This window comes from Gouania willdenowi, chromosome 17 (assembly GCF_900634775.1).
Source record: "Gouania willdenowi chromosome 17, fGouWil2.1, whole genome shotgun sequence".
In the NCBI taxonomy this organism is placed as follows: domain Eukaryota; kingdom Metazoa; phylum Chordata; class Actinopteri; order Blenniiformes; family Gobiesocidae; genus Gouania; species Gouania willdenowi.
Window position 1 is genome coordinate 22,295,766 of NC_041060.1, and position 25,983 is coordinate 22,321,748.

At 38.1% G+C, this 25,983-nt stretch overlaps 1 protein-coding gene and 1 long non-coding RNA gene across 2 annotated transcripts; both read right to left on the bottom strand.

Annotated features, from left to right (window-relative positions):
* Window positions 1–3,119: 3,119 nt before the first annotated feature.
* On the bottom strand, window positions 3,120–17,632 carry LOC114479649 (V-type proton ATPase subunit H). The gene is made up of 6 exons (XM_028473426.1): window positions 17,624–17,632; window positions 10,510–10,688; window positions 9,823–9,948; window positions 7,699–7,800; window positions 4,234–4,347; window positions 3,120–3,403 (listed from the first exon to the last, which is right to left on the bottom strand). The coding sequence occupies exons 1-6, from the start codon at window positions 17,630–17,632 to the stop codon at window positions 3,355–3,357; spliced, it is 579 nt and encodes a 192-aa protein (XP_028329227.1). The 3' UTR covers window positions 3,120–3,354.
* A 3,098-nt stretch (window positions 17,633–20,730) lies between these two features.
* On the bottom strand, window positions 20,731–25,360 carry LOC114479709 (uncharacterized). Its single transcript, XR_003676011.1, has 3 exons — window positions 25,302–25,360; window positions 21,844–21,957; window positions 20,731–21,013 (listed from the first exon to the last, which is right to left on the bottom strand). It is a non-coding gene; the product is annotated as an uncharacterized LOC114479709 (long non-coding RNA).
* Between the last annotated feature and the right edge of the window lie 623 nt (window positions 25,361–25,983).

Below are 25,983 nucleotides of genomic sequence, written 5' to 3' on the forward strand. Positions count from 1 at the left end.
AGTCATACTCACCTGCCCCATGATGCATTGTGAGCGGAAAGTAAAATCATCCTGGGACCAGTTTCAAGCTAAAAGTCAAACTCTTCTTGTCTTCATTAGTTTGCTTTGTAATTAGGGCTCTTGTTTTGAAGTTAACATGAAGTTTTGTCAGTAGCACAAAGGCGGGTGTGAAATGTGTTTTCCGGGAGTTTTATGGATCAAATGACCACATGTTGATATTGTACTTGGTCACTTTCTTGCTTAAAATGTTTTCAGAACTTTCAAAGGTGGAGAATCACCTGAGATATTTAACCTCAGTGAGTTTCAGATTTGTGTTGTTGGAGGTTCAAAATGCATCTTGGGAAACTTAAGTATACTTCGGGAACGGTCATCATCCCAACCATACTAATAGTATATAGTAGACAGTAAATACTCATTGAGTGGGTTATAGAATGTTAGTATGTGATTTCAAACACAGCCTAAACTTTGGGTTGTGAACTTACCATCAGATTTTTTGAGATCTATGTGGACGGAGATGTTTTTTATTTCTTTAGTTTATCCTAGTGACCAGTCTTACATGTTTGGGTTAGCTTAGCATGTAGCCACGTTGCTGTGATGGGTCAAAGAGCAAAGGGACAGGGCCTATGATATTGGGTCAAATTATTGGCTCAAATTGTCTCATTACTCAGCCCACAAAAAAAAAGGCATTTAAGATATTAAAGCACTAATGAATCCTCTTCTCTGTTTTGTGTGTTCTTGATTAGACTTACTCCTGTAATAGGGTTATTATTCTTCTATCATTATTCACACATTAGCCTATTTGTGGGAGTTTCTGTGCTCAGCAGTTTGTCCTTTACTCCCTTAAAAATAAAATCTAGGCCACAGCCACACACTGTGTTCCTATTCTTTACCTGATGGGTTTCATGTTGACTTAATGGGCTAATGCTCGGAACTTTTTAAACTTCATACGTAAAGTTACCCGATGACAGCTAGCTTACTTTCCTTTAGTGTGCAAAGGGTGTAGGAAGTTCCGTGGCAACAGTAATTCTTCAACCTACAGTTCTTCTGAGAGATGTAACAATACATTCATATATCTATGCCTTACCAACAACTGACCAAATGTGTCTCTATGCTCTGCCAGTATTTTGTGAACTTAAATCAAAGAAATTGACGCCAAAATAATAAAGAGCAAAACAAAGTGCGTTAGAGCTCTTTGGAATGGTAATGAAAGTGCACTACAGAAAGAAGACTGTTTTCATGGAACCAAATAAATGCAAGAGAGGATGCAGCTGCTGCCCCGCGTCACACTGCATTAGCTTAGCATTATTTTCATTAGCTAGCATTAGCATTAATTAACATTACTATAACCATTAGCTAGCATTAACATAGTATTAACTAATATTAGCATTAATCTAACATCAGCATTAAGATGAGAATTAACATAGCATTAGCTAGCATTCATATTTTCATTAGCATTAACTAACATTAGCAATAACCTAACATCAGCATTCGACTAGCATTAATATTTTCATTAGCTAACATTACCCAATATCAGCATTAGACTAGCATTTCCATAGCATTAATATTTTATTAGCTAGCATTAGCATTAACTAACATTACTCTACCCATTAGCTAGCATTACCATTAACCTAACATCAGCATTAGACTTGCATTGACACTTGCCTAGCAATAATGTTATCCTAGCATTAGCACTAACCTAGCATTTACATTAACCAAGCATTAACCTAGTGAGTAGCAATAACATTAACCAAGCATTAGCACTAACTTTGCAATAACCTAGCTAGCATTAACCAAGCATTAGCTTAACATTATCAATGAGGGTGAAAAGGTTAAACAGAGTTGAACATATTAGCTGAACATGTTAAAGGCTGAATGGTTTGTAATTTGTTTGCTAAGATTTTTAGCAGCTCCACTCTAGTTTAACGTAACTCAGTTACAAAAGATAAAAGTACAAGCATAAATCTTGGGAACTTTTTCAAGTTTTGATAGCTTATTTGTCAAAATCAGACAAATTGTGTAGGAGGAGTTAACGACTGATAGAAAAAACGGATACCCCCTGCATCCTCACTGATGTTTCTAATCCAACCTGACTTCAGGCTGCAAAGCCTAAAGCAGTGAATACGTACGTACATGACCCCCAATTTCCACCGGAGCTGATAGGTTTCCCCTTTATTCTATGCGTTAATTTCCACCGGGTCCGCTGCGGTGCGTGTCTGCTCCTTCACAGATGCGGTAGTCCGGTGCCCTCCGCCAGATATACGCAGGGCTTCTATTTCTAGCGGACACCGGAGCACGAGGCATCAATCAGCACAGAGCAAATGAAGCTAAACATGAAATTAAGCACGTACTCAGCAATAAAATATCGGGTTACTTTTTGAAATAAAACACTTCAGAATATATTTCAAGTAAATACATCACCAAAACGTCATAATGTGTAAAAACAAATTCACATCCATTATATTGATTCCTCTCATACTGTAACTACACTGTAAACTGCAGCAACTTTGATTTAGTTCATGTTTTACTGGTGCAGTTTTAGCTCTTCTCTGTTGGCTGTTGCTAAAAACATGTGTCTATGACAAATCCAGAGTCCAACGTTCTAGTTCGTCTTCGTTAGGAACACTGACCTGTTTATCTGTTTATTGTGTTTATAACACATACATTTAACTGCGTTCTCACGCAATTATATAAATATCGTGAGACGTCTCGTGACGTCACAGTCGTTCAACCGGAGCGCACCGCGGCGCACTCAAAAAGCAACCGGTGTGAATTACAGGACGGCGGACAGCGGTGAAATACCGGATCGGTGCCGTGGCGCAGCGGAGACGTATCCAGTGGAAACCCCGGGTGAGACATCCAACTTGTTCTATATTACTCAGACAGAGATCTGGACGTTGATAAGGTCTGTGGAGCTACCTTTGCCCCACTCTCAGAGATGGAGAGGATTGGCTGTCAAGTCGGGAATGTCAAGAGGTTCGTCAGCAACTGGAAGGTCTCAAAACCAAAGTTGGTAGCAACCGATAAATGTCAGATTCCTTTACGAGGAGCAGCTGATCTATAACTTTACCTCTGAAATGCCATCGCAGAGACATGTCCCACATTAACAGTGGAGAGAAGAATAAGACACAAATATGCATATTTATTCTTATTCGTACAGTGGTTTACAGTAATAATTTAATAACTCACAGTTCTTTACATCGACACGTTCACTGCCACAAAAATCATAACACACCACTTAACAGGAGAGACACAAAGCACACCAGTTTGGTCATGTTACAGCGGGGGAGGGAACGTTTAGAGTGGAGTTTTTCACAAAACCAAGAGCTGAAGCTTAAACTGGGAACGCGTTGGCACTCACGCCTGCTGCTGGTCGCTGGACTGGAGCTGTCGTCCCAGGTATTCCCTGTGAATCAGACACACGCTCTATCAGTGCAGCATTAAAACATTCATGTGCATATATAAATAACGGAGGTTAAAGAAACCAATTACAAGTACTCACGTTACTGTAACTGAGTTGCTTTTATGGGTAGTTGTACTTTTTTAAGTGTATTTCTAAATCACTCATTTTACTTGTACTTAAGTGCATTTTAAAAGAAGTAAAGTAATTAGTTAGTATGCATCATATCATAGCCGACCAATCAGATTAAACGTAAACAGCTTTGAATGCCGGTTATTTTCTCAGTGTTAGAGTTCATAAATGTAGCTATACTTAGTGGGAGAGAATGATTTTAATTTTTAATTGAATTACTTGGTGTTATTTTATTTAAAAAAAGAATTGTACATTCTGACAAACATTTTATTTCAGATGCCTTTGTGGAAAATAAATTTAGTTCTAATTGTGCAAGATTTGATATCTTCCTTTTTAAGTTTATACATGAGATGTTTACTGTATGCAAGGGAACCATGGCAACATTTATTGCCAAAAATAAACGTGGGAGTGAAAGTAACTAATAACTTTTACTTTGAGTACTATTTAATTGAGCTAATACTTGAGTATTATATATATGACTTACTCATACTTGAGTACAATCACTTGTACTTGAGTAGGATATATCTAAAGTATAAATAAATACTGTGCATTATAAATTAAATATATAACTATTGTATAGATAATCAATACACTTGTAATGATTTTACAAACAATTCTGACTATTTTGCTGCTTTTTCTAAAGTAAACCACCCGAAAGCAGTAGATCTGTCAAAGTCAAAAGAAAGCAAAATTCCACTTCATACCAGTTGTGGACCATCAGCTTCTGCACAGCGAGCAGCGCGTTGTATCGGACGAGCTGGTCCTCGTGGTGCATGTGGTTCATCACCAGCTGCTTCCCTCCCAGCTGCTCAATCACCCTGAAACAAAAGAATACACAGGAATCAGGGCCAAAAGCCCCATTATGGTTTCACAGCTGCATTAGGAACCCCTATTCATGGATCTTCTAAAAGGTCACAGAAGGTTGGAACCAAGTCAGAACGTCAGATTTAAAAAAAAAAAAAAAAAAAAAAAAGGAATATTGAACAATCGTTTTAAAAACAACCAGTAGCAACTAATTAAATGTTAAATAATTTAATTTCTGCAGCCAAAACAACCTGGAGCTTAAAGGTCCTAAAGATAGTGGAGATGGTTATGGACGATGGAAGAACCCTCCCTCATCCCTCATCATCACCCTGCAGGACCTCCCAGTACAGACTGTGGCTTCTCTATGCCTCCTACATGTCCCTATTTTCCACTCTTTTTTTTTTTTTTACTGTAAATATAAGTAGTTATACGTTTATGATGCTTAATATTTGGATATTTCTGTTTTATTTATGCCACCAAACACTAAAACGACTCCCAAGAACAAGATGCTCTATCTCAGTTAACAAGTATCACCAACATATCAAAATTATGTGATAAAATGCCATATCAGAGCTTAATTTGTAGAGCTGCCAACTTTGGTTGTTTAGTCGACTAATTGGTGATGCCGTCATGGTTGACCAAGATTTTCATTGGTCAACCCAGCAATGGTATCAGTTTCAATACTGTTTGAAAAAAAAATTGCAATGCACTTATATAGGTGATAAGGACTAAATATCAATATCATTTATTTAATGCCTAAACATGACTATGTCCAGCAGTGTGAGTGAGTCCTCAGAGCAGAGAGGGAACAAATTAAGACAGGCTTGAAGCACAAACATCCACTGTTAAATCAATCCTTTTTCTGCACAAGAACATGGATTATTCTTATATTTGATACATGGATTATGTAAAAAAATCCACTGCTGTCTCTGGTGCAGCGGGGCGCACTGCAGACCTGTGTTTGACATGCGTTTGTTTCCCCGTGTGCTGATCTGATGTTGACATTAACAGTTATTATTAATAAAAGCCGACTTACCACTAAAACAAATGTAAATATGTCATTTGTATGAGGAAAAAATAGGTTTTAATTGTCGGTTTCAGGTCGAGTTGAGATATAAATACCTAATGTCTGTCAGACCTGTAGGTTTCACTTTTGCTTTGTCGGCTTCTGGTCAAAGCTTAAATAAGGTTCATATCATAAATGGTCTGTGTTTAAAAGCTAATCAGCACCACAAAACGCCAAAACTAAATATTTCTCTCTTTTTCTTTCTCCTTGTCCTCCTTGATTTTTTTTTTTTTGGTCGACTAATTGCTACGTGTGCCATAGTCTTGGTCGACCAACTATCTCCTTTGTTGACTAGAGCCCTAATAATTTGCTTATTTATTCACTAAAGGTCCTCAAAAGTGGGAGCACAGGACTGCACGGACTCTGCTTTAACATAAATCCCGTACTTAGTAAAAAGACTTGTTTGATTCTTTTTTCCTCAGAACAGCTTCAGATGTTTGGCTCTTTGTCTTTCCTACAGCGTGTCTGAGCAAACAGACTTGTGGGATCAATATCATCAATCCACAGAAGCTCTTGGCTTTGTTTGTCTGAAGTGCGTCGCTATAGAAACACTGGTGTATAATGAGTCTTAGTGAGGTGTAACCTTCCAAAAGAGATCACGGATATTTGACAGTGTTAAAGAAGCACGTAGAGCCATCAGCCTATAATATATAATGACTTCTGACAGTTCATCATTTATATCAGGGGTGTCTAACTCACTTTAGTTCAGGGGCCAAATACGGAGCAGTTTATCTTAAGTGGCCCACAGATTTTAGGCAGGAAAATTAAGAATTTAAAAATTATTATTGAGCTCTACTTTGTACTTCCACGTATTAAAAAAAATTATAAAATATATACGGCACTGATAATATCAAATCATAAGTGACACATATCAGTTCCTGCAGAATCTTCACTTCACATTTTTTAGATTTTGTGGACAATTTTTATGTAATTTGGGGGAAATTTTGCGGAATAATTTGAAGAAAATTGCAGGATTTTGGAAACAAATTCAGAGTTCTTTTAACTATTTGAGATTAAAATGACTGTCATCACGTGATATTAGCATGGGGGAAATGTGAGTGCAGCTAATATTGTGAAGTTGCATTGAATTTGTAAATTATTTTGGAGATATCTAGCTGAGCTAGCTGAATTAGTTGGTAATTTACACCATGATTCATGGTTTCTCTGATTTTTATTTTCTCGTGCGGGACGAATTGGATGGTCTAAAGCAGTGTTTCTCAAATGGGGGTACGCGATGGCACTACTGGGGGTATTTGAGAGAGAGAGAGAGAGAGAGACAACAATTAACAAATAAAGTGTCAGTCTTGTTTCCCCCCCCAGGTATGAGATGACCAGAAAGAAGAAGAACTTTTCGTTTGGAGAGTTGGAGGAACGTAAACAACGACTGGAAAAGAAAGCCCGAGGAGATACGGAGAAAAAGGACAGTGAAGAGGAGTAACAACAGGAACAATGACTGCAGACGAGAACACATCACATAAAAAAGGACCAAAAAAAAAAAAAAAAAAAAAAAAGGGAAGAAACGAGGTTTGATGTAAAATTATCTGTGTTCAAATTAGGGGACGGATCTGGATAAGCATAATGCTTTTTTCCGTCGCCCTTTCCGGCATGCAAAAGGACAAAAAAATGAATGAATGCAACCATGTCGGAAATGAACTGAATAAATAAATAAAATAAATAAAAGATAAAAAATTGTAGTAATAGACCTATTCAGCCACTAAATCTGTGTTTTGAGTCGGGACCCCATGTGAGGTCGCCTGAAATTTATGAACATTTTAAATCTTTTTTTGAAAAAGTTTAATGATTTTTTTTTTTAGATTAAAACAACACACAATCTTAAAAAAATTTATTTCTATACTTTCACTTCGTTAAATATAAATTTAGTTCAACTAAAATGCAGTAAAAAACTAATTCTAAAAAAATGAGTGATATAAAAATGGGGTCACGATCTAAAAAAGGTTGAGAACCATTGCTTTAAATACTGTTTTTTTCCACTTATTTACAAAATGAGATTCTTTAAAATCAGTCATTATGCTCTATAGTTGTTTTAAATCGTTTTCTAAGCAAAATATTGTAGTCGAACAAAGGGGTACTAGGATTCAGAAATGTTCTAAAGGGCTGAATTGTAATGTAATGCAATGTAATACAGTTTGTGTGTCATTAAGGTGTTTCCAATGCCTCACAGAACGTTTCCTCTTCTTCTACCATCAACTCTGTAGTTGTGAGTAGATCAGTTCACCTCTTTGTGAAATATTCACTGATAGAACCACCACAAATGTTCCTCTTTAATCTCAGGCCTCACCGTTTACCACGAGGGAAGTGACGGACGTATTCCCCGACGTCGTGCGCAGCCACTGCGATGACCTGAGGATCGTCGGACACTTCCAGAAGCCTGGTCAGGATCCTGCAGCACAACAGGCAGGTTTTAGTCACACTTTTATTCTCAGAGTACAGCTCAGCTCTACCACAGGCTGTAATAACATCTCAGTACTGAGAATGACTTCAAACAGGACAATGATCGCCAATGACAACAAGCACAGCGCAGGTGTGTGACTGGAATAACAAATGCCCCAGTTTATCTCCTGTCCTTGTAATGGAAAGACAATATCTAGTAATGACACTGGCGACCGTGGCTCAGGTGGTAGAGGGTCGTCTTCTGATCGATCCCAGTACCTGACTATGTGTCGAAGTGTCCTTGGGCAAGACACTGAACCCTAAGTTACTCCCAGTGGTCGACTAGCGCCTTGCATGTCCCACTGGTGTGTGAATGTGAGAGTGATTGGGTGAATGAGCTGATATGTAAAGCGCTTTGAGACTGCTTCAGTGTGGTGATAAAGCGCTATATAAAATCAAGTCCATTTACCATTTACCACTGATCAGTGTGTGTGTGTGTGTCATGCACATATTTATACATTTATATTCATACAAAAGATCCAAACAATCACGTTATTGCAGCCAAATCATTAATCAATCTAAAGGCTACAGCTGTGTGTACAGTTTTGGGCTTTGCTGTCAGATATACGTGTTCAAAGAATTTAGACTAATGACGGCTTCAAATCCATTTCCTCCTTCAACATACAGTAGGTCCTTCTGCATCTCTAACAGCTTCCTCTATTGTCTGAAGGGTTTTGTTGATTTGTAAAGGGCCATGTGCAATAAAAAATATAAATGTTACCATTTGACTCACTGTATTAGAGTTAGCCTAAAACTAATTTACATCTGCTGGGAAAGTTTCTATCAGACGTTAGAGTGTTTCTGTAGGAACTTGTGTCCATGTTCATTATGTAGAGCATTAGTGAGGTCAGGCACAGACGTTGGATGAGAAGGCCTGGTTCCAGTTTACATGATCCTGGCTTTGTGCACTGTTGGAATAACAAAATGCCTTCTCTAAACTGTTCCCACAAAGCTGGAAGCATCACATTGTCCAAAATGTCTTGCAATGCATTAAGATCACCCTTTAAAGGAGATGAGACGTCCTAACCCTGACAAACAAGGTGTGGCTAAATACGTTGGTCAATGCATAATTAAAGATTCTTCAGAGGAAAACTGCACCGAGGGCAGCACGGTGGTGTAGTGCAGCGTTTCTCAAATGGGGTACGCAATGGCACTACAGGGGTAGAGAGAGAGAGAGAGAGAGAGAGAGAGAGAGAGAGAGAGAGAGAGAGAGAGAGAGAGAGAGAGAGAGAGAGAGGGGACAATTAATAAATAAAGTGTCAGTCTTGGTTCCACTCCAGGCGTGAAATGACCAGACATGATAAAAACTACAGAAATAAATCTATTTGGGAGCCACTGAATCACTGTTTTTAAACCTTGGGGTTGGGACCCCATGTGGGGTCGCCTAGAGTTTAAATGGGGTTGATTTTTTTAAATTACTTTTTTTTTTTTTTTTTTTTAATTGAAACAACACACTGTATTTATATACTTTCACTTTGTGAAATATAAATCTAGTTCAACTAAAAATGCAGTTTAAAAAGACCCTCAGCCTGTGGGTTTCTGGGCCATGCAGCAGTTTGTCAAAATGCTCCTGATGGAGCAGTGATAGAATGTCACCAGTAGTGACTGAGGCATGTGCTTTTTTTCTGAGCACACAAAGGAAATAAAATTTGTGCTGCAGTATTTAGGCTCCAAGTCAGGACATCCTAAAGGTTAGTGCACCCATAGGAACCCTGTGATGTCAGCATTATTTCTGCTGCAGTCTACCATCACTTAAAATAGCCAAAAGTGAACAAAAATGTCAGATTCAACTCAATTGTCCATTATCCATTAATCCAGAACACCAGAATGATACACAAACGTATAAAAATACATGTATTTTACTAAGTGTAACATATTATTTTCAACCAAAGGGATTTTAGAGAAGTTTTGATTTGGCACGGGCATGTTTTCAAAGTCACGCAGACCTTAGAGGATAAAAACATGGTCTTACTTGAGGAGCTCGTAGTTCTTCTCATTCAGTCGGACGGCGTTTTCACGCCAGAACTTTTCAGACTTGTGGACGGGGCTCCACTCCAGGCGGCCGGACTTCAGCTCAGAGCTGTACTCATCAAACGAGCTAAAACATATGATTAAAAGGGAAAATTGATTTTGACTTATATGGAGGGATTTAAAAGTGACAAATTACAACCAAATTACATCATGGTGGATCGATTGTGTTGGTAGGAAGGGGTTTCAGGGGCATTTCAACAGATTTAAGTGTTTGTGTGAGAGGCATACATAGGAAGAAGTAGAAAATCATCTTTAAAATTAAATATTGGTATAAATTATATATTTTTTCTATATAGTTTGATTAAAATATAGATTAATCGCCCAGCCTCAGTCACAGCCAATTAATGTGTGAGTAAGTCGCAAACTTTTGTGAGATTTACTAAAATACCAAATTTAATACTCAAACCATGTCTTTGTTGTATATTCTGCAACATGTGTGTTTTCAAAAAACTCTGGCTTAGATGAGAGCCTGATGTCAGAGGCAGTAGAAGTAGTGAACAGCTTCAAAGACGTGAAAGTATCATGTCACGCGCACACATCCACACATGTGCGTCCCACATGTCTCTCCTGTGTAGTGGCAGCACTTAAGACAGGAGATGAAGTGGGAATGTGAAATTGCTTGGGGCACCTCAGATCCTGCACGCTCTCTCCCAGCCTCTCCAACAGGAACTTGATGTCTTCGGTGATGTCCTCGTCGTCGTACTTCTGCTGGTCCAGATTTTCCAGCTGCTTCAGGACCTTGCACTGAATCATGGCAAGAGCGTACTCCTGACGAGTTTCCCTCTCAGTGGACTTCTCCAGAAAGTTCTAGGGAGAAAAAAGTGAAAAGGAGGGAACAGAAAGTCACGATTTGAAAGGAGAAAAAGCACACGGTTGGCTTCACGGTGAGAATGTCCTGGGTTTGGACCTTTTTGTAATGGTCTCCCAATGGTTTGATGTGTTTTCCTTTCGTATTAAAACACACTGACCTGGAACTGCATTGAGAGCTTTTTTCATTATCAACCACATTTTCAAGTTCACACACCAGTGCACTCTGACAGAGGAACAGGTAACACCTTGGAATAGATTTGCTAAATGATGCAGGTAATACCACCCTACAGAGCTGCAAATTACACAACACACAGTCTAGAATGCCAAAAGCATGACAGTATTAAAACATACCTGGAACCATGATCATTCACACTTTAAAGGCTTGGAGGAAATTTCCATCCCTATTAAGTACAATACAGTAGGTCCAAATGCATGGGTACCCCCATTTTTTTTGTTTGAAAAATCATACAATACGGATGAAACTTAGTGAGGTAATTAAGAAACCAAACCCACATAACTGAGCCAGATTTCATGGTTAAGATTGACAATTCCAAACAGAGATATGAATTTTTGAAATTTCACCAATGATGAGAGATTTCTGAAACAAATCCAGAATCAGTATTGATTCCAAAAGTTAATGGGATCTTTCATGGCGTAAGGTCTATCTTTGATTAAAATGTCAAAATTCAGTACTTTTGATGTAACCCTGCCAACAAACAAACAAATAAATGCTCGTGAAAAATTTAACAAGTCTAAATTAAGTCTCCAGGTATTTCAGAATTGAACAATAAACTCTTGGAGAAACCGCTGCATGTACAAAGACATACACACTCACAAATACACTATGATGTACAGGTATGCAAAAAAAAAAACATGCAAAGACACATTCAATGAACGTTCACCGTGAATGAGAGACACACAAGCAAGCAATGGACTCAATTTTGCATTAATACAAAAGAACACCAACACACAGGAGTCTAAACTCAGTTCTGCAGAGCTGTAATCCTGCAGGATTTAGATCTAAACAGAGAGCAAGCATCCATTACTGTTGTTGATTTTGTTAATGTGAAGCTCTTGAGTTACCTTCTGGGTTGTAAAGCACTTTATAAATAAATGTAACATTTCACTCTCACCTTAAAATAGTCAACTCTTTCCCCACCCCTACCATTGTCCTACCCCGACTCCCTCTTCCCTGTTCCCTTACCCCCCACCCCCACTGCCCTCTCTTTTCATATTCTCCCTATAATAAAGCTTTTCTTTCTCTTCCTTAGGGAGGACTGGTGATTGTCACAAGTATGCAGTAAAACAAATGTATTTATTAAATTTCAATAATAAAACATGCATAGCTGCCGCAAAAAGGCTGCTCGACATGTAGTGCTGACCTTCGATAGCATGTACAGACAAGGTGAAGGAAGACACTAAATACAAGTTGATCGATATTACAACCTGCTGATCAAAATCTGTCTCTAAGTCCTGTGCTGTGTGTGCAACAGAAAAAAGGAACTATCAATGTCACAATGAGCCTTAAATTACCTCTTTGAGGATGATTTACTAAAGGTTTGCAAGTGTAACAATGTGCACTAACTTTAAAACATGGGCTAAACACATGATGCATTTGAGCTTTTAACCACGTCCAGAATTTAGCCCTCCTTATTTAGGATCTTCGTAAACCAGGCCCTGAAAATAGATGCTGCATTTGCTTAACATCTGTGGAATTTAGTAATGATAGACTCAAACTGGCCCCATAAACCAGGCACAAACACACAGTAGCTAAAGCAAACCACTGAAATATGATTTCAAATCTCCATCAGACAAAGAACAACCTTCACCATTAGTAACTGTGAACCCAAGCACATCACGACTCACGGGACATCAACGGATCTCAAACGCTGCAGCACAAAAACCATTTAATACTTTCTTGGAGATGACATTGAAATACGTTTGTTTTGATCCCATGTTTCAATCATGCAATCAACCCTATTGAAAGAGCACTGTGCTCTGAGCAAGGACAGAAGAGCTGTGTTTGACTGAACAAGGTTACCATTGGAGCTTTTTTTTTAACTCATTGAGTGCCATTCACGTCTGAAGACGTGAATTGTGTTTTCGGCTGGTGTTGCTAGGAGACAGTGTGACAAAGGTTTCCCGTGAATATAGAACTTGTACAATGATGTAGTGAATAACTGGTGACATGTAGGTGGCAGCAGCGCACCTTTGGATGAGAGATCACCCGTGATGGGCAGAGCTCAGAGGGAGAGGAAAGGAGTTTACAAGACAGAAAATGGTGCTACCAGAGTTGATGCTGAAGTTCCCAGCAGCTCAAAGCAGTGCACACTCGACCAGAGCATGTGTGGAACTAAGTAGACTATTGAGAAAAACGGAGCAAGCAGTGACACTTAGCATGTCTGGGAGGAGGAGGAAGTTGCATGTGTGGAAAATGTCGGGGGGAGAGACTTGAAGGACGGTGAAAATACAGTAAGCAAACCATTGAACTCTGACCGAGATAGAAAAATAATAATAATTTTCCCATCAAAAGCCAGGTCTCAGTGTTTTTTTTGTAGTTTTATAGAAGGAAACCAATGTTGAGGTTAGGGGTGAGTATTGGCAAGGATGTTGCAATACGATACATACTGCAATACTTGGGTCACAATATGATATTGTCTACCCAGTCAATATCAAAATTAAATGTAAAGATGAAAAATGAAGTATCTGTATATGTTCATCAGAAGATATTGATCATTCAGAGAATAAATTCAATCAAAACTATTTGCTTCAAAACATCCTATTTATTATTTATTATCAGTGCTTTTGCACATTTTCACTGAAAAAAAGAAAATGCAGTGTTACAAACTGCCATCATAAAATAAAGTGCAACAAGTTTCTTTTCACTGAAAGTACTGTGTAGAAGTCTCAAAGTAACCATGACAACACAATGACGACATTGTAACAACTGTAAGTGAGAACATTGAGTTATTGATAATGCACAAAAATAAGAAAAAAATATAATTTATCCTATTGTGTTAGTTTATGCACTGATCTGACCAGATTATATGAAAATGTCTGTGCATACATAAATATTGCAGGCATTACACACTGCCATCATAAAATCAAGTGCATCAAATAACCATTGCAACACATTGAAAGCATTGTAACCACCACTGAAATATTGCACAAATAAAAAAAAGAAACAAAATCGATTTTTTAAATAAAAATGTCGATTTAAAAACGGCACCCAAAAAAATAGCGATATATCGTGAAAATGATTTTCATTCACACCTTTAGTTGAGGTGTACCTAAAGCAAAAAAAATTGCTTTAAAGTCACAAAGACGTTTTTCTCATCTTTTTGTCACAAACTGGCGATTTGTGTGAAACTTGCCTCCATTCAACTGCTGATTACAGAAGAACCAAACAAGCTAGAAACACAATTCTTTTTTATGATGAAAGTAGAAACTCTAACCTTCAGATGTCAGATTGTCATACGACAAAATATTCTGTAGGTCTTGAAAAATCAGTGAAAATCACCTAAAATGCCTGGCACTGAGGGGCTGCTCTGAAAATGGCTGGCAGTGAATGAGTTAAAAAGCTCAAAGTTCAACAGGCTGGCTCAACATGAATGTTCTGTTTGGTATTCACAACGCTGCATCCATTGGAGGTGTAGCTCCCTCATGGTTCCGATTCTGACTGATACACAGTTAGACTTTGTCTGTTTAAAGATTTCCTCATAACGAGTTTCCTAAAAGCTTGACAATGGATTCCTCCCAATCAGCAAAGACTAGATGCATTTTATTACCTGGCAGCAGAAATAATGAACAGGAAAAAAGCTCTAAGGACTACATCAAATATTCAAGAGAGGTTGTGAGCAATACAGCGACCAGCACAATCATAAATCCCATTAATGTAACATTTATGAGCTCGGCTGTTGTTATAAGTCACATCTTGTTTTCAGTTGCAACAAATGTGCCAAATAGGACCGCAGGGAAATCAGATCTGACGGCTGTTTCTGGAGAGTGCTTAAACCTTCTGTCTACCAGGGAGGCACATTAATTATCAGTTCAATAAAATTAGCTTTGTACATCCCTTTTCATTTGACTCGATAACATAACATTGGACTCCAAACTGAAAAAGAAAGCAAGGAAAGGTGTGGGATTACAGAGACCCCCGAGGGACATGATTTAGTTTAATTACTTCTAATTCAAAGAGTTTTATGTGCTTGTGTGAAGGTGTTTTAAAGGCTTTAATGCTCTGCTTACACAGGGAAAAGAAGGCAGTTATATTTTGCAAGTTTAGGGGCAAACTCACTTTCCTCAAGCAGGAGCACTGCTATAGACGGAGTTTAAATTTCAGTTAAGATATTTAGTTGGTTAAAAAAGTCAAACATCCAGGCATTGAAGATGGTTTAAATCAGCTTGTCTGGCCAGCAAGCATCATAATTTACGTGTGATTTTTACTTGTCAGTTGATAACCAGGGTTCTCACCAGAAATTTTTCAAAGCATAGTGGGGTCGTGTATAGCATGTGAGCGAGCGCCAGTGGCGCAAATGCTATAGAGGGCTCTGGGGGCATCCTCTCCCAGAAAATTTTGAAATTTAAAACTCTGAGGGCCAAATTTGTTTTTTTTTTTTTCTTTGTTATTGCAAAAGTTATTTGTTGAACTGGTGAAGGGTCATGATGAATGTAGTTAGAGAGTTACTCATGCTTGGTATAGGTCCTACACTAATTAACAGACTGTGTCTAATCACACTGTAGGTGGCCCTACGCTCAACAGCACTGGCCATCCTTGACCTGTTTGGATGGTCGCCATGGGAACAGAGATATTCTGACCCTCGCTTACGAGAACGAGAGGTTTGATCAATAAAACATGGTGACAATCGTTTTCTTTTGGCGATTCAAAGGACAAGGATTTTGTTCCTCAATGTTAAGCCTTTAAATCTTGATTATTTCAGGCAGATCTGACTTCGACTATGCTGATAACACTGAAAAGTAGATATATAAGCCTCAAAAGTAACATCTTCATAACTTAGCACACAGTGATAATAGATATTATTTATTAGATCTTACTGATGCTAGCTCAGGTATGTAGATTGTGCTAGGAAAGCTATCAAATATAGCACCAATATAGCATTTCAAACACTTTAAACTGACAGAGCGCAAAATACAATAGTAAGGCCATGAATCAGCAGCTTCTGTCTCCTGCTACTCATTCCACTCAACATAGAACTGGTAATTCTACCCATAAACTGCCATATGTCCACCAAAATATAGCCTAAAGCTCCTCCTTTGAAACTCTCTTTATATATAATTTTTTTCTCCTTTAAAACTCTATACCACCATTATTCAACTCGTGTTCCGTGGGCCAAATCCGGCCCAATCCTCAACCAGCCCGTGGCCCATCTGTCAATAATTAGTGAATAAATTGTTTAATGTTCGCTAAAAACTGTACACACACGGCTTTGTGACAGTTTGCAGCACTTTGTGACGATTTTCGGACAATAGACAACAAAGTGAAACAACAGGTAATATCTTCTATGAAGGTTATTCCTCTGTCGGATACGACACCTGCGAGAAGGGTGGATGTTTTAGCCACAGACGTTTTCAGTTTACTTATTTCTCGCATTTTTTAAACAGCAGATGTTGTGATTATTATTTAATTAAACTTGAAGCTGCTTGTATTTTTCATTACTTGTGCTGTTTATAGAATTTGAAGAGTTCAATAAAAATATTGAAAATGTGATGGTGCTTTGTGTCAGTTCACTACGAGAGCAACTGTACCAGGAATGTCCGTCCCACAAACCATTGCCTTCCGACAATATGGCCCACGGCAAACTGTAGTTGAGTAGCCCTGCCCCTTAAAATAATAGATTGTCCAGAGCAATGCTGGACATACAGTATAAAGACCTTTTTCCATACTGGGAAAGTGTACTGAAGGAAATGGGGCTTAAATATATTATACTGTATGTGTATGCGTGCACGGACATAGTGTAAATGTGTGTCAATATCTATGCATGTCGGTGTGTATCAATGTCGGAAAGTGTGAAACTAGACCAGGGGTTCTCAACTGGTGTCACCCTGGAACCCACATTTTGTCACGGTCATTAAAACGTAAAATATATCATATTTTTTCAAACATAAATCTATATTTTTTCCTGTGCAACATGCATTTCACAGCACGCCTGTCAAAAGAAAAGTTTCTTTAAAATAAAAGGCATATTACGCATTTATTTATTTATTGCTGGACTAGCCGATGAGCAGGACCAGTTGATCTCCTCCAAAAGGCTGTGAGAGATGAAAGAGACGTGGTTCCTCGTTAGAATAGAAGGTCTGAAGTGGCTAAACAGTTTTCTGTCTTCTTTCAAAAAGAGGACAAACAAAGCTGAAAGAAGGAACGATGAAGAGAGGGAAAGCACGTGTCCACTTACACACTGACCCTTAGCAGCATGTGGGGCAGCATAATAAGTGGGAATCAAACCTACAGTTTCAAGGTTCAGAGTTCACTGACAGGTGAGAATGAACCGCTGTAAATCACAAAAAGCAACAACAGAAGGCGAGGAAGTGCATCAAAGCCGACCTGGCAGTGACACCATTTTGAGACAGAATAAAAACATTTATTTCTTGTGGTTGGCCTGTTTCTGAATTCACAATTCTGCTTTTCTGTTTGGTCTGTTGTTGTTCTTTTATTTTAATTGCGTATTTGTATTAACTGTTACTAAGTGCTGCCATCTTTGCCGACTTTAACCTAACCAACAAATGATTTGCCTGGTAAAATGAATTAACATTGTAGGAGTTACAACACATTTTAAGGAATCCCTTCACCTTATAACAATAATAATGACTGGATTTATATAGTGCTTTTTTCAAGGAGACTTTAAGTGTGCTACAGAAACCATTATTCATTCACACCAATCATAGAAATACCCAGACACACCAGTCATACTCACCTGCCCCATGATGCATTGTGAGCGGAAAGTAAATCATCCTGGGACCAGTTTCAAGCTAAAAGTCAAACTCTTCTTGTCTTCATTAGTTTGCTTTGTAATTAGGGCTCTTGTTTTGAAGTTAACATGAAGTTTTGTCAGTAGCACAAAGGCGGGTGTGAAATGTGTTTTCCGGGAGTTTTATGGATCAAATGACCACATGTTGATATTGTACTTGGTCACTTTCTTGCTTAAAATGTTTTCAGAACTTTCAAAGGTGGAGAATCACCTGAGATATTTAACCTCAGTGAGTTTCAGATTTGTGTTGTTGGAGGTTCAAAATGCATCTTGGGAAACTTAAGTATACTTCGGGAACGGTCATCATCCCAACCATACTAATAGTATATAGTAGACAGTAAATACTCATTGAGTGGGTTATAGAATGTTAGTATGTGATTTCAAACACAGCCTAAACTTTGGGTTGTGAACTTACCATCAGATTTTTTGAGATCTATGTGGACGGAGATGTTTTTTATTTCTTTAGTTTATCCTAGTGACCAGTCTTACATGTTTGGGTTAGCTTAGCATGTAGCCACGTTGCTGTGATGGGTCAAAGAGCAAAGGGACAGGGCCTATGATATTGGGTCAAATTATTGGCTCAAATTGTCTCATTACTCAGCCCACAAAAAAAAAGGCATTTAAGATATTAAAGCACTAATGAATCCTCTTCTCTGTTTTGTGTGTTCTTGATTAGACTTACTCCTGTAATAGGGTTATTATTCTTCTATCATTATTCACACCATTAGCCTATTTGTGGGAGTTTCTGTGCTCAGCAGTTTGTCCTTTACTCCCTTAAAAATAAAATCTAGGCCACAGCCACACACTGTGTTCCTATTCTTTACCTGATGGGTTTCATGTTGACTTAATGGGCTAATGCTCGGAACTTTTTAAACTTCATACGTAAAGTTACCCGATGACAGCTAGCTTACTTTCCTTTAGTGTGCAAAGGGTGTAGGAAGTTCCGTGGCAACAGTAATTCTTCAACCTACAGTTCTTCTGAGAGATGTAACAATACATTCATATATCTATGCCTTACCAACAACTGACCAAATGTGTCTCTATGCTCTGCCAGTATTTTGTGAACTTAAATCAAAGAAATTGACGCCAAAATAATAAAGAGCAAAACAAAGTGCGTTAGAGCTCTTGGAATGGTAATGAAAGTGCACTACAGAAAGAAGACTGTTTTCATGGAACCAAATAAATGCAAGAGAGGATGCAGCTGCTGCCCCGCGTCACACTGCATTAGCTTAGCATTATTTTCATTAGCTAGCATTAGCATTAATTAACATTACTATAACCATTAGCTAGCATTAACATAGTATTAACTAATATTAGCATTAATCTAACATCAGCATTAAGATGAGAATTAACATAGCATTAGCTAGCATTCATATTTTCATTAGCATTAACTAACATTAGCAATAACCTAACATCAGCATTCGACTAGCATTAATATTTCATTAGCTAACATTACCCAATATCAGCATTAGACTAGCATTTCCATAGCATTAATATTTTATTAGCTAGCATTAGCATTAACTAACATTACTCTACCCATTAGCTAGCATTACCATTAACCTAACATCAGCATTAGACTTGCATTGACACTTGCCTAGCAATAATGTTATCCTAGCATTAGCACTAACCTAGCATTTACATTAACCAAGCATTAACCTAGTGAGTAGCAATAACATTAACCAAGCATTAGCACTAACTTTGCAATAACCTAGCTAGCATTAACCAAGCATTAGCTTAACATTATCAATGAGGGTGAAAAGGTTAAACAGAGTTGAACATATTAGCTGAACATGTTAAAGGCTGAATGGTTTGTAATTTGTTTGCTAAGATTTTTAGCAGCTCCACTCTAGTTTAACGTAACTCAGTTACAAAAGATAAAAGTACAAGCATAAATCTTGGGAACTTTTTCAAGTTTTGATAGCTTATTTGTCAAAATCAGACAAATTGTGTAGGAGGAGTTAACGACTGATAGAAAAAAACGGATACCCCCTGCATCCTCACTGATGTTTCTAATCCAACCTGACTTCAGGCTGCAAAGCCTAAAGCAGTGAATACGTACGTACATGACCCCCAATTTCCACCGGAGCTGATAGGTTTCCCCTTTATTCTATGCGTTAATTTCCACCGGGTCCGCTGCGGTGCGTGTCTGCTCCTTCACAGATGCGGTAGTCCGGTGCCCTCCGCCAGATATACGCAGGGCTTCTATTTCTAGCGGACACCGGAGCACGAGGCATCAATCAGCACAGAGCAAATGAAGCTAAACATGAAATTAAGCACGTACTCAGCAATAAAATATCGGGTTACTTTTTGAAATAAAACACTTCAGAATATATTTCAAGTAAATACATCACCAAAACGTCATAATGTGTAAAAACAAATTCACATCCATTATATTGATTCCTCTCATACTGTAACTACACTGTAAACTGCAGCAACTTTGATTTAGTTCATGTTTTACTGGTGCAGTTTTAGCTCTTCTCTGTTGGCTGTTGCTAAAAACATGTGTCTATGACAAATCCAGAGTCCAACGTTCTAGTTCGTCTTCGTTAGGAACACTGACCTGTTTATCTGTTTATTGTGTTTATAACACATACATTTAACTGCGTTCTCACGCAATTATATAAATATCGTGAGACGTCTCGTGACGTCACAGTCGTTCAACCGGAGCGCACCGCGGCGCACTCAAAAAGCAACCGGTGTGAATTACAGGACGGCGGACAGCGGTGAAATACCGGATCGGTGCCGTGGCGCAGCGGAGACGTATCCAGTGGAAACCCCGGGTGAGGACATCCAACTTGTTCTATATTACTCAGACAGAGATCTGGACGTTGATAAGGTCTGTGGAGCTACCTTTGCCCCACTCTCAGAGATGGAGAGGATTGGCTGTCAAGTCGGGAATGTCAAGAGGTTCGTCAGCAACTGGAAGGTCTCAAAACCAAAGTTGGTAGCAACCGATAAATGTCAGATTCCTTTACGAGGAGCAGCTGATCTATAACTTTACCTCTGAAATGCCATCGCAGAGACATGTCCCACATTAACAGTGGAGAGAAGAATAAGACACAAATATGCATATTTATTCTTATTCGTACAGTGGTTTACAGTAATAATTTAATAACTCACAGTTCTTTACATCGACACGTTCACTGCCACAAAAATCATAACACACCACTTAACAGGAGAGACACAAAGCACACCAGTTTGGTCATGTTACAGCGGGGGAGGGAACGTTTAGAGTGGAGTTTTTCACAAACCAAGAGCTGAAGCTTAAACTGGGAACGCGTTGGCACTCACGCCTGCTGCTGGTCGCTGGACTGGAGCTGTCGTCCCAGGTATTCCCTGTGAATCAGACACACGCTCTATCAGTGCAGCATTAAAACATTCATGTGCATATATAAATAACGGAGGTTAAAGAAACCAATTACAAGTACTCACGTTACTGTAAACTGAGTTGCTTTTATGGGTAGTTGTACTTTTTTAAGTGTATTTCTAAATCACTCATTTTACTTGTACTTAAGTGCATTTTAAAAGAAGTAAAGTAATTAGTTAGTATGCATCATATCATAGCCGACCAATCAGATTAAACGTAAACAGCTTTGAATGCCGGTTATTTTCTCAGTGTTAGAGTTCATAAATGTAGCTATACTTAGTGGGAGAGAATGATTTTAATTTTTAATTGAATTACTTGGTGTTATTTTATTTAAAAAAAGAATTGTACATTCTGACAAACATTTTATTTCAGATGCCTTTGTGGAAATAAATTTAGTTCTAATTGTGCAAGATTTGATATCTTCCTTTTTAAGTTTATACATGAGATGTTTACTGTATGCAAGGGAACCATGGCAACATTTATTGCCAAAAATAAACGTGGGAGTGAAAGTAACTAATAACTTTTACTTTGAGTACTATTTAATTGAGCTAATACTTGAGTATTATATATATGACTTACTCATACTTGAGTACAATCACTTGTACTTGAGTAGGATATATCTAAAGTATAAATAAATACTGTGCATTATAAATTAAATATATAACTATTGTATAGATAATCAATACACTTGTAATGATTTTACAAACAATTCTGACTATTTTGCTGCTTTTTCTAAAGTAAACCACCCGAAAGCAGTAGATCTGTCAAAGTCAAAAGAAAGCAAAATTCCACTTCATACCAGTTGTGGACCATCAGCTTCTGCACAGCGAGCAGCGCGTTGTATCGGACGAGCTGGTCCTCGTGGTGCATGTGGTTCATCACCAGCTGCTTCCCTCCCAGCTGCTCAATCACCCTGAAACAAAAGAATACACAGGAATCAGGGCCAAAAGCCCCATTATGGTTTCACAGCTGCATTAGGAACCCCTATTCATGGATCTTCTAAAAGGTCACAGAAGGTTGGAACCAAGTCAGAACGTCAGATTTAAAAAAAAAAAAAAAAAAAAAAAAAAGGAATATTGAACAATCGTTTTAAAAACAACCAGTAGCAACTAATTAAATGTTAAATAATTTAATTTCTGCAGCCAAAACAACCTGGAGCTTAAAGGTCCTAAAGATAGTGGAGATGGTTATGGACGATGGAAGAACCCTCCCTCATCCCTCATCATCACCCTGCAGGACCTCCCAGTACAGACTGTGGCTTCTCTATGCCTCCTACATGTCCCTATTTTCCACTCTTTTTTTTTTTTTTACTGTAAATATAAGTAGTTATACGTTTATGATGCTTAATATTTGGATATTTCTGTTTTATTTATGCCACCAAACACTAAAACGACTCCCAAGAACAAGATGCTCTATCTCAGTTAACAAGTATCACCAACATATCAAAATTATGTGATAAAATGCCATATCAGAGCTTAATTTGTAGAGCTGCCAACTTTGGTTGTTTAGTCGACTAATTGGTGATGCCGTCATGGTTGACCAAGATTTTCATTGGTCAACCCAGCAATGGTATCAGTTTCAATACTGTTTGAAAAAAAAATTGCAATGCACTTATATAGGTGATAAGGACTAAATATCAATATCATTTATTTAATGCCTAAACATGACTATGTCCAGCAGTGTGAGTGAGTCCTCAGAGCAGAGAGGGAACAAATTAAGACAGGCTTGAAGCACAAACATCCACTGTTAAATCAATCCTTTTTCTGCACAAGAACATGGATTATTCTTATATTTGATACATGGATTATGTAAAAAAATCCACTGCTGTCTCTGGTGCAGCGGGGCGCACTGCAGACCTGTGTTTGACATGCGTTTGTTTCCCCGTGTGCTGATCTGATGTTGACATTAACAGTTATTATTAATAAAAGCCGACTTACCACTAAAACAAATGTAAATATGTCATTTGTATGAGGAAAAAATAGGTTTTAATTGTCGGTTTCAGGTCGAGTTGAGATATAAATACCTAATGTCTGTCAGACCTGTAGGTTTCACTTTTGCTTTGTCGGCTTCTGGTCAAAGCTTAAATAAGGTTCATATCATAAATGGTCTGTGTTTAAAAGCTAATCAGCACCACAAAACGCCAAAACTAAATATTTCTCTCTTTTTCTTTCTCCTTGTCCTCCTTGATTTTTTTTTTTTTTGGTCGACTAATTGCTACGTGTGCCATAGTCTTGGTCGACCAACTATCTCCTTTGTTGACTAGAGCCCTAATAATTTGCTTATTTATTCACTAAAGGTCCTCAAAAGTGGGAGCACAGGACTGCACGGACTCTGCTTTAACATAAATCCCGTACTTAGTAAAAAGACTTGTTTGATTCTTTTTTCCTCAGAACAGCTTCAGATGTTTGGCTCTTTGTCTTTCCTACAGCGTGTCTGAGCAAACAGACTTGTGGGATCAATATCATCAATCCACAGAAGCTCTTGGCTTTGTTTGTCTGAAGTGCGTCGCTATAGAAACACTGGTGTATAATGAGTCTTAGTGAGGTGTAACCTTCCAAAAGAGATCACGGATATTTGACAGTGTTAAAGAAGCACGTAGAGCCATCAGCCTATAATATATAATGACTTCTGACAGTTCATCATTTATATCAGGGGTGTCTAACTCACTTTAGTTCAGGGGCCAAATACGGAGCAGTTTATCTTAAGTGGCCCACAGATTTTAGGCAGGAAAATTAAGAATTTAAAAATTATTATTGAGCTCTACTTTGTACTTCCACGTATTAAAAAAAATTATAAAATATATACGGCACTGATAATATCAAATCATAAGTGACACATATCAGTTCCTGCAGAATCTTCACTTCACATTTTTTAGATTTTGTGGACAATTTTTATGTAATTTGGGGGAAATTTTGCGGAATAATTTGAAGAAAATTGCAGGATTTTGGAAACAAATTCAGAGTTCTTTTAACTATTTGAGATTAAAATGACTGTCATCACGTGATATTAGCATGGGGGAAATGTGAGTGCAGCTAATATTGTGAAGTTGCATTGAATTTGTAAATTATTTTGGAGATATCTAGCTGAGCTAGCTGAATTAGTTGGTAATTACACCATGATTCATGGTTTCTCTGATTTTTATTTTCTCGTGCGGGACGAATTGGATGGTCTAAAGCAGTGTTTCTCAAATGGGGGTACGCGATGGCACTACTGGGGGTATTTGAGAGAGAGAGAGAGAGAGACAACAATTAACAAATAAAGTGTCAGTCTTGTTTCCCCCCCCAGGTATGAGATGACCAGAAGAAGAAGAACTTTTCGTTTGGAGAGTTGGAGGAACGTAAACAACGACTGGAAAAGAAGCCCGAGGAGATACGGAGAAAAAGGACAGTGAAGAGGAGTAACAACAGGAACAATGACTGCAGACGAGAACACATCACATAAAAAAGGACCAAAAAAAAAAAAAAAAAAAAAAAAGGAAGAAACGAGGTTTGATGTAAAATTATCTGTGTTCAATTAGGGGACGGATCTGGATAAGCATAATGCTTTTTCCGTCGCCCTTTCCGGCATGCAAAAGGACAAAAAATGAATGAATGCAACCATGTCGGAAATGAACTGAATAAATAAATAAAATAAATAAAAGATAAAAAATTGTAGTAATAGACCTATTCAGCCACTAAATCGTGTTTTGAGTCGGGACCCCATGTGAGGTCGCCTGAAATTTATGAACATTTTAAATCTTTTTTTGAAAAAGTTAATGATTTTTTTTTTTAGATTAAAACAACACACAATCTTAAAAAATTTATTTCTATACTTTCACTTCGTTAAATATAAATTTAGTTCAACTAAAATGCAGTAAAAAAACTAATTCTAAAAAAATGAGTGATATAAAAATGGGGTCACGATCTAAAAAAGGTTGAGAACCATTGCTTTAAATACTGTTTTTTTCCACTTATTTACAAAATGAGATTCTTTAAAATCAGTCATTATGCTCTATAGTTGTTTTAAATCGTTTTCTAAGCAAAATATTGTAGTCGAACAAAGGTGGGTACTAGGATTCAGAAATGTTCTAAAGGGCTGAATTGTAATGTAATGCAATGTAATACAGTTTGTGTGTCATTAAGGTGTTTCCAATGCCTCACAGAACGTTTCCTCTTCTTCTACCATCAACTCTGTAGTTGTGAGTAGATCAGTTCACCTCTTTGTGAATATTCACTGATAGAACCACCACAAATGTTCCTCTTTAATCTCAGGCCTCACCGTTTACCACGAGGGAAGTGACGGACGTATTCCCCGACGTCGTTGCGCAGCCACTGCGATGACCTGAGGATCGTCGGACACTTCCAGAAGCCTGGTCAGGATCCTGCAGCACAACAGGCAGGTTTTAGTCACACTTTTATTCTCAGAGTACAGCTCAGCTCTACCACAGGCTGTAATAACATCTCAGTACTGAGAATGACTTCAAACAGGACAATGATCGCCAATGACAACAAGCACAGCGCAGGTGTGTGACTGGAATAACAAATGCCCCAGTTTATCTCCTGTCCTTGTAATGGAAAGACAATATCTAGTAATGACACTGGCGACCGTGGCTCAGGTGGTAGAGGGTCGTCTTCTGATCGATCCCAGTACCTGACTATGTGTCGAAGTGTCCTTGGGCAAGACACTGAACCCTAAGTTACTCCCAGTGGTCGACTAGCGCCTTGCATGTCCCACTGGTGTGTGAATGTGAGAGTGATTGGGTGAATGAGCTGATATGTAAAGCGCTTTGAGACTGCTTCAGTGTGTGTGATAAAGCGCTATATAAAATCAAGTCCATTTACCATTTACCACTGATCAGTGTGTGTGTGTGTCATGCACATATTTATACATTTATATTCATACAAAAGATCCAAACAATCACGTTATTGCAGCCAAATCATTAATCAATCTAAAGGCTACA

Bases quoted from the DNA above. Each gene is read 5' to 3' on its own strand.
- LOC114479649 (XM_028473426.1), bottom strand. The intron at 7,801-9,822 runs GTAAGACCATGT...GTTGTGCTGCAG, and splicing joins AAGAACTACGAGCTCCTCAA to GATCCTGACCAGGCTTCTGG. The intron at 3,404-4,233 runs GTATGAAGTGGA...TCTGATTCACAG, and splicing joins AAGCTGATGGTCCACAACTG to GGAATACCTGGGACGACAGC.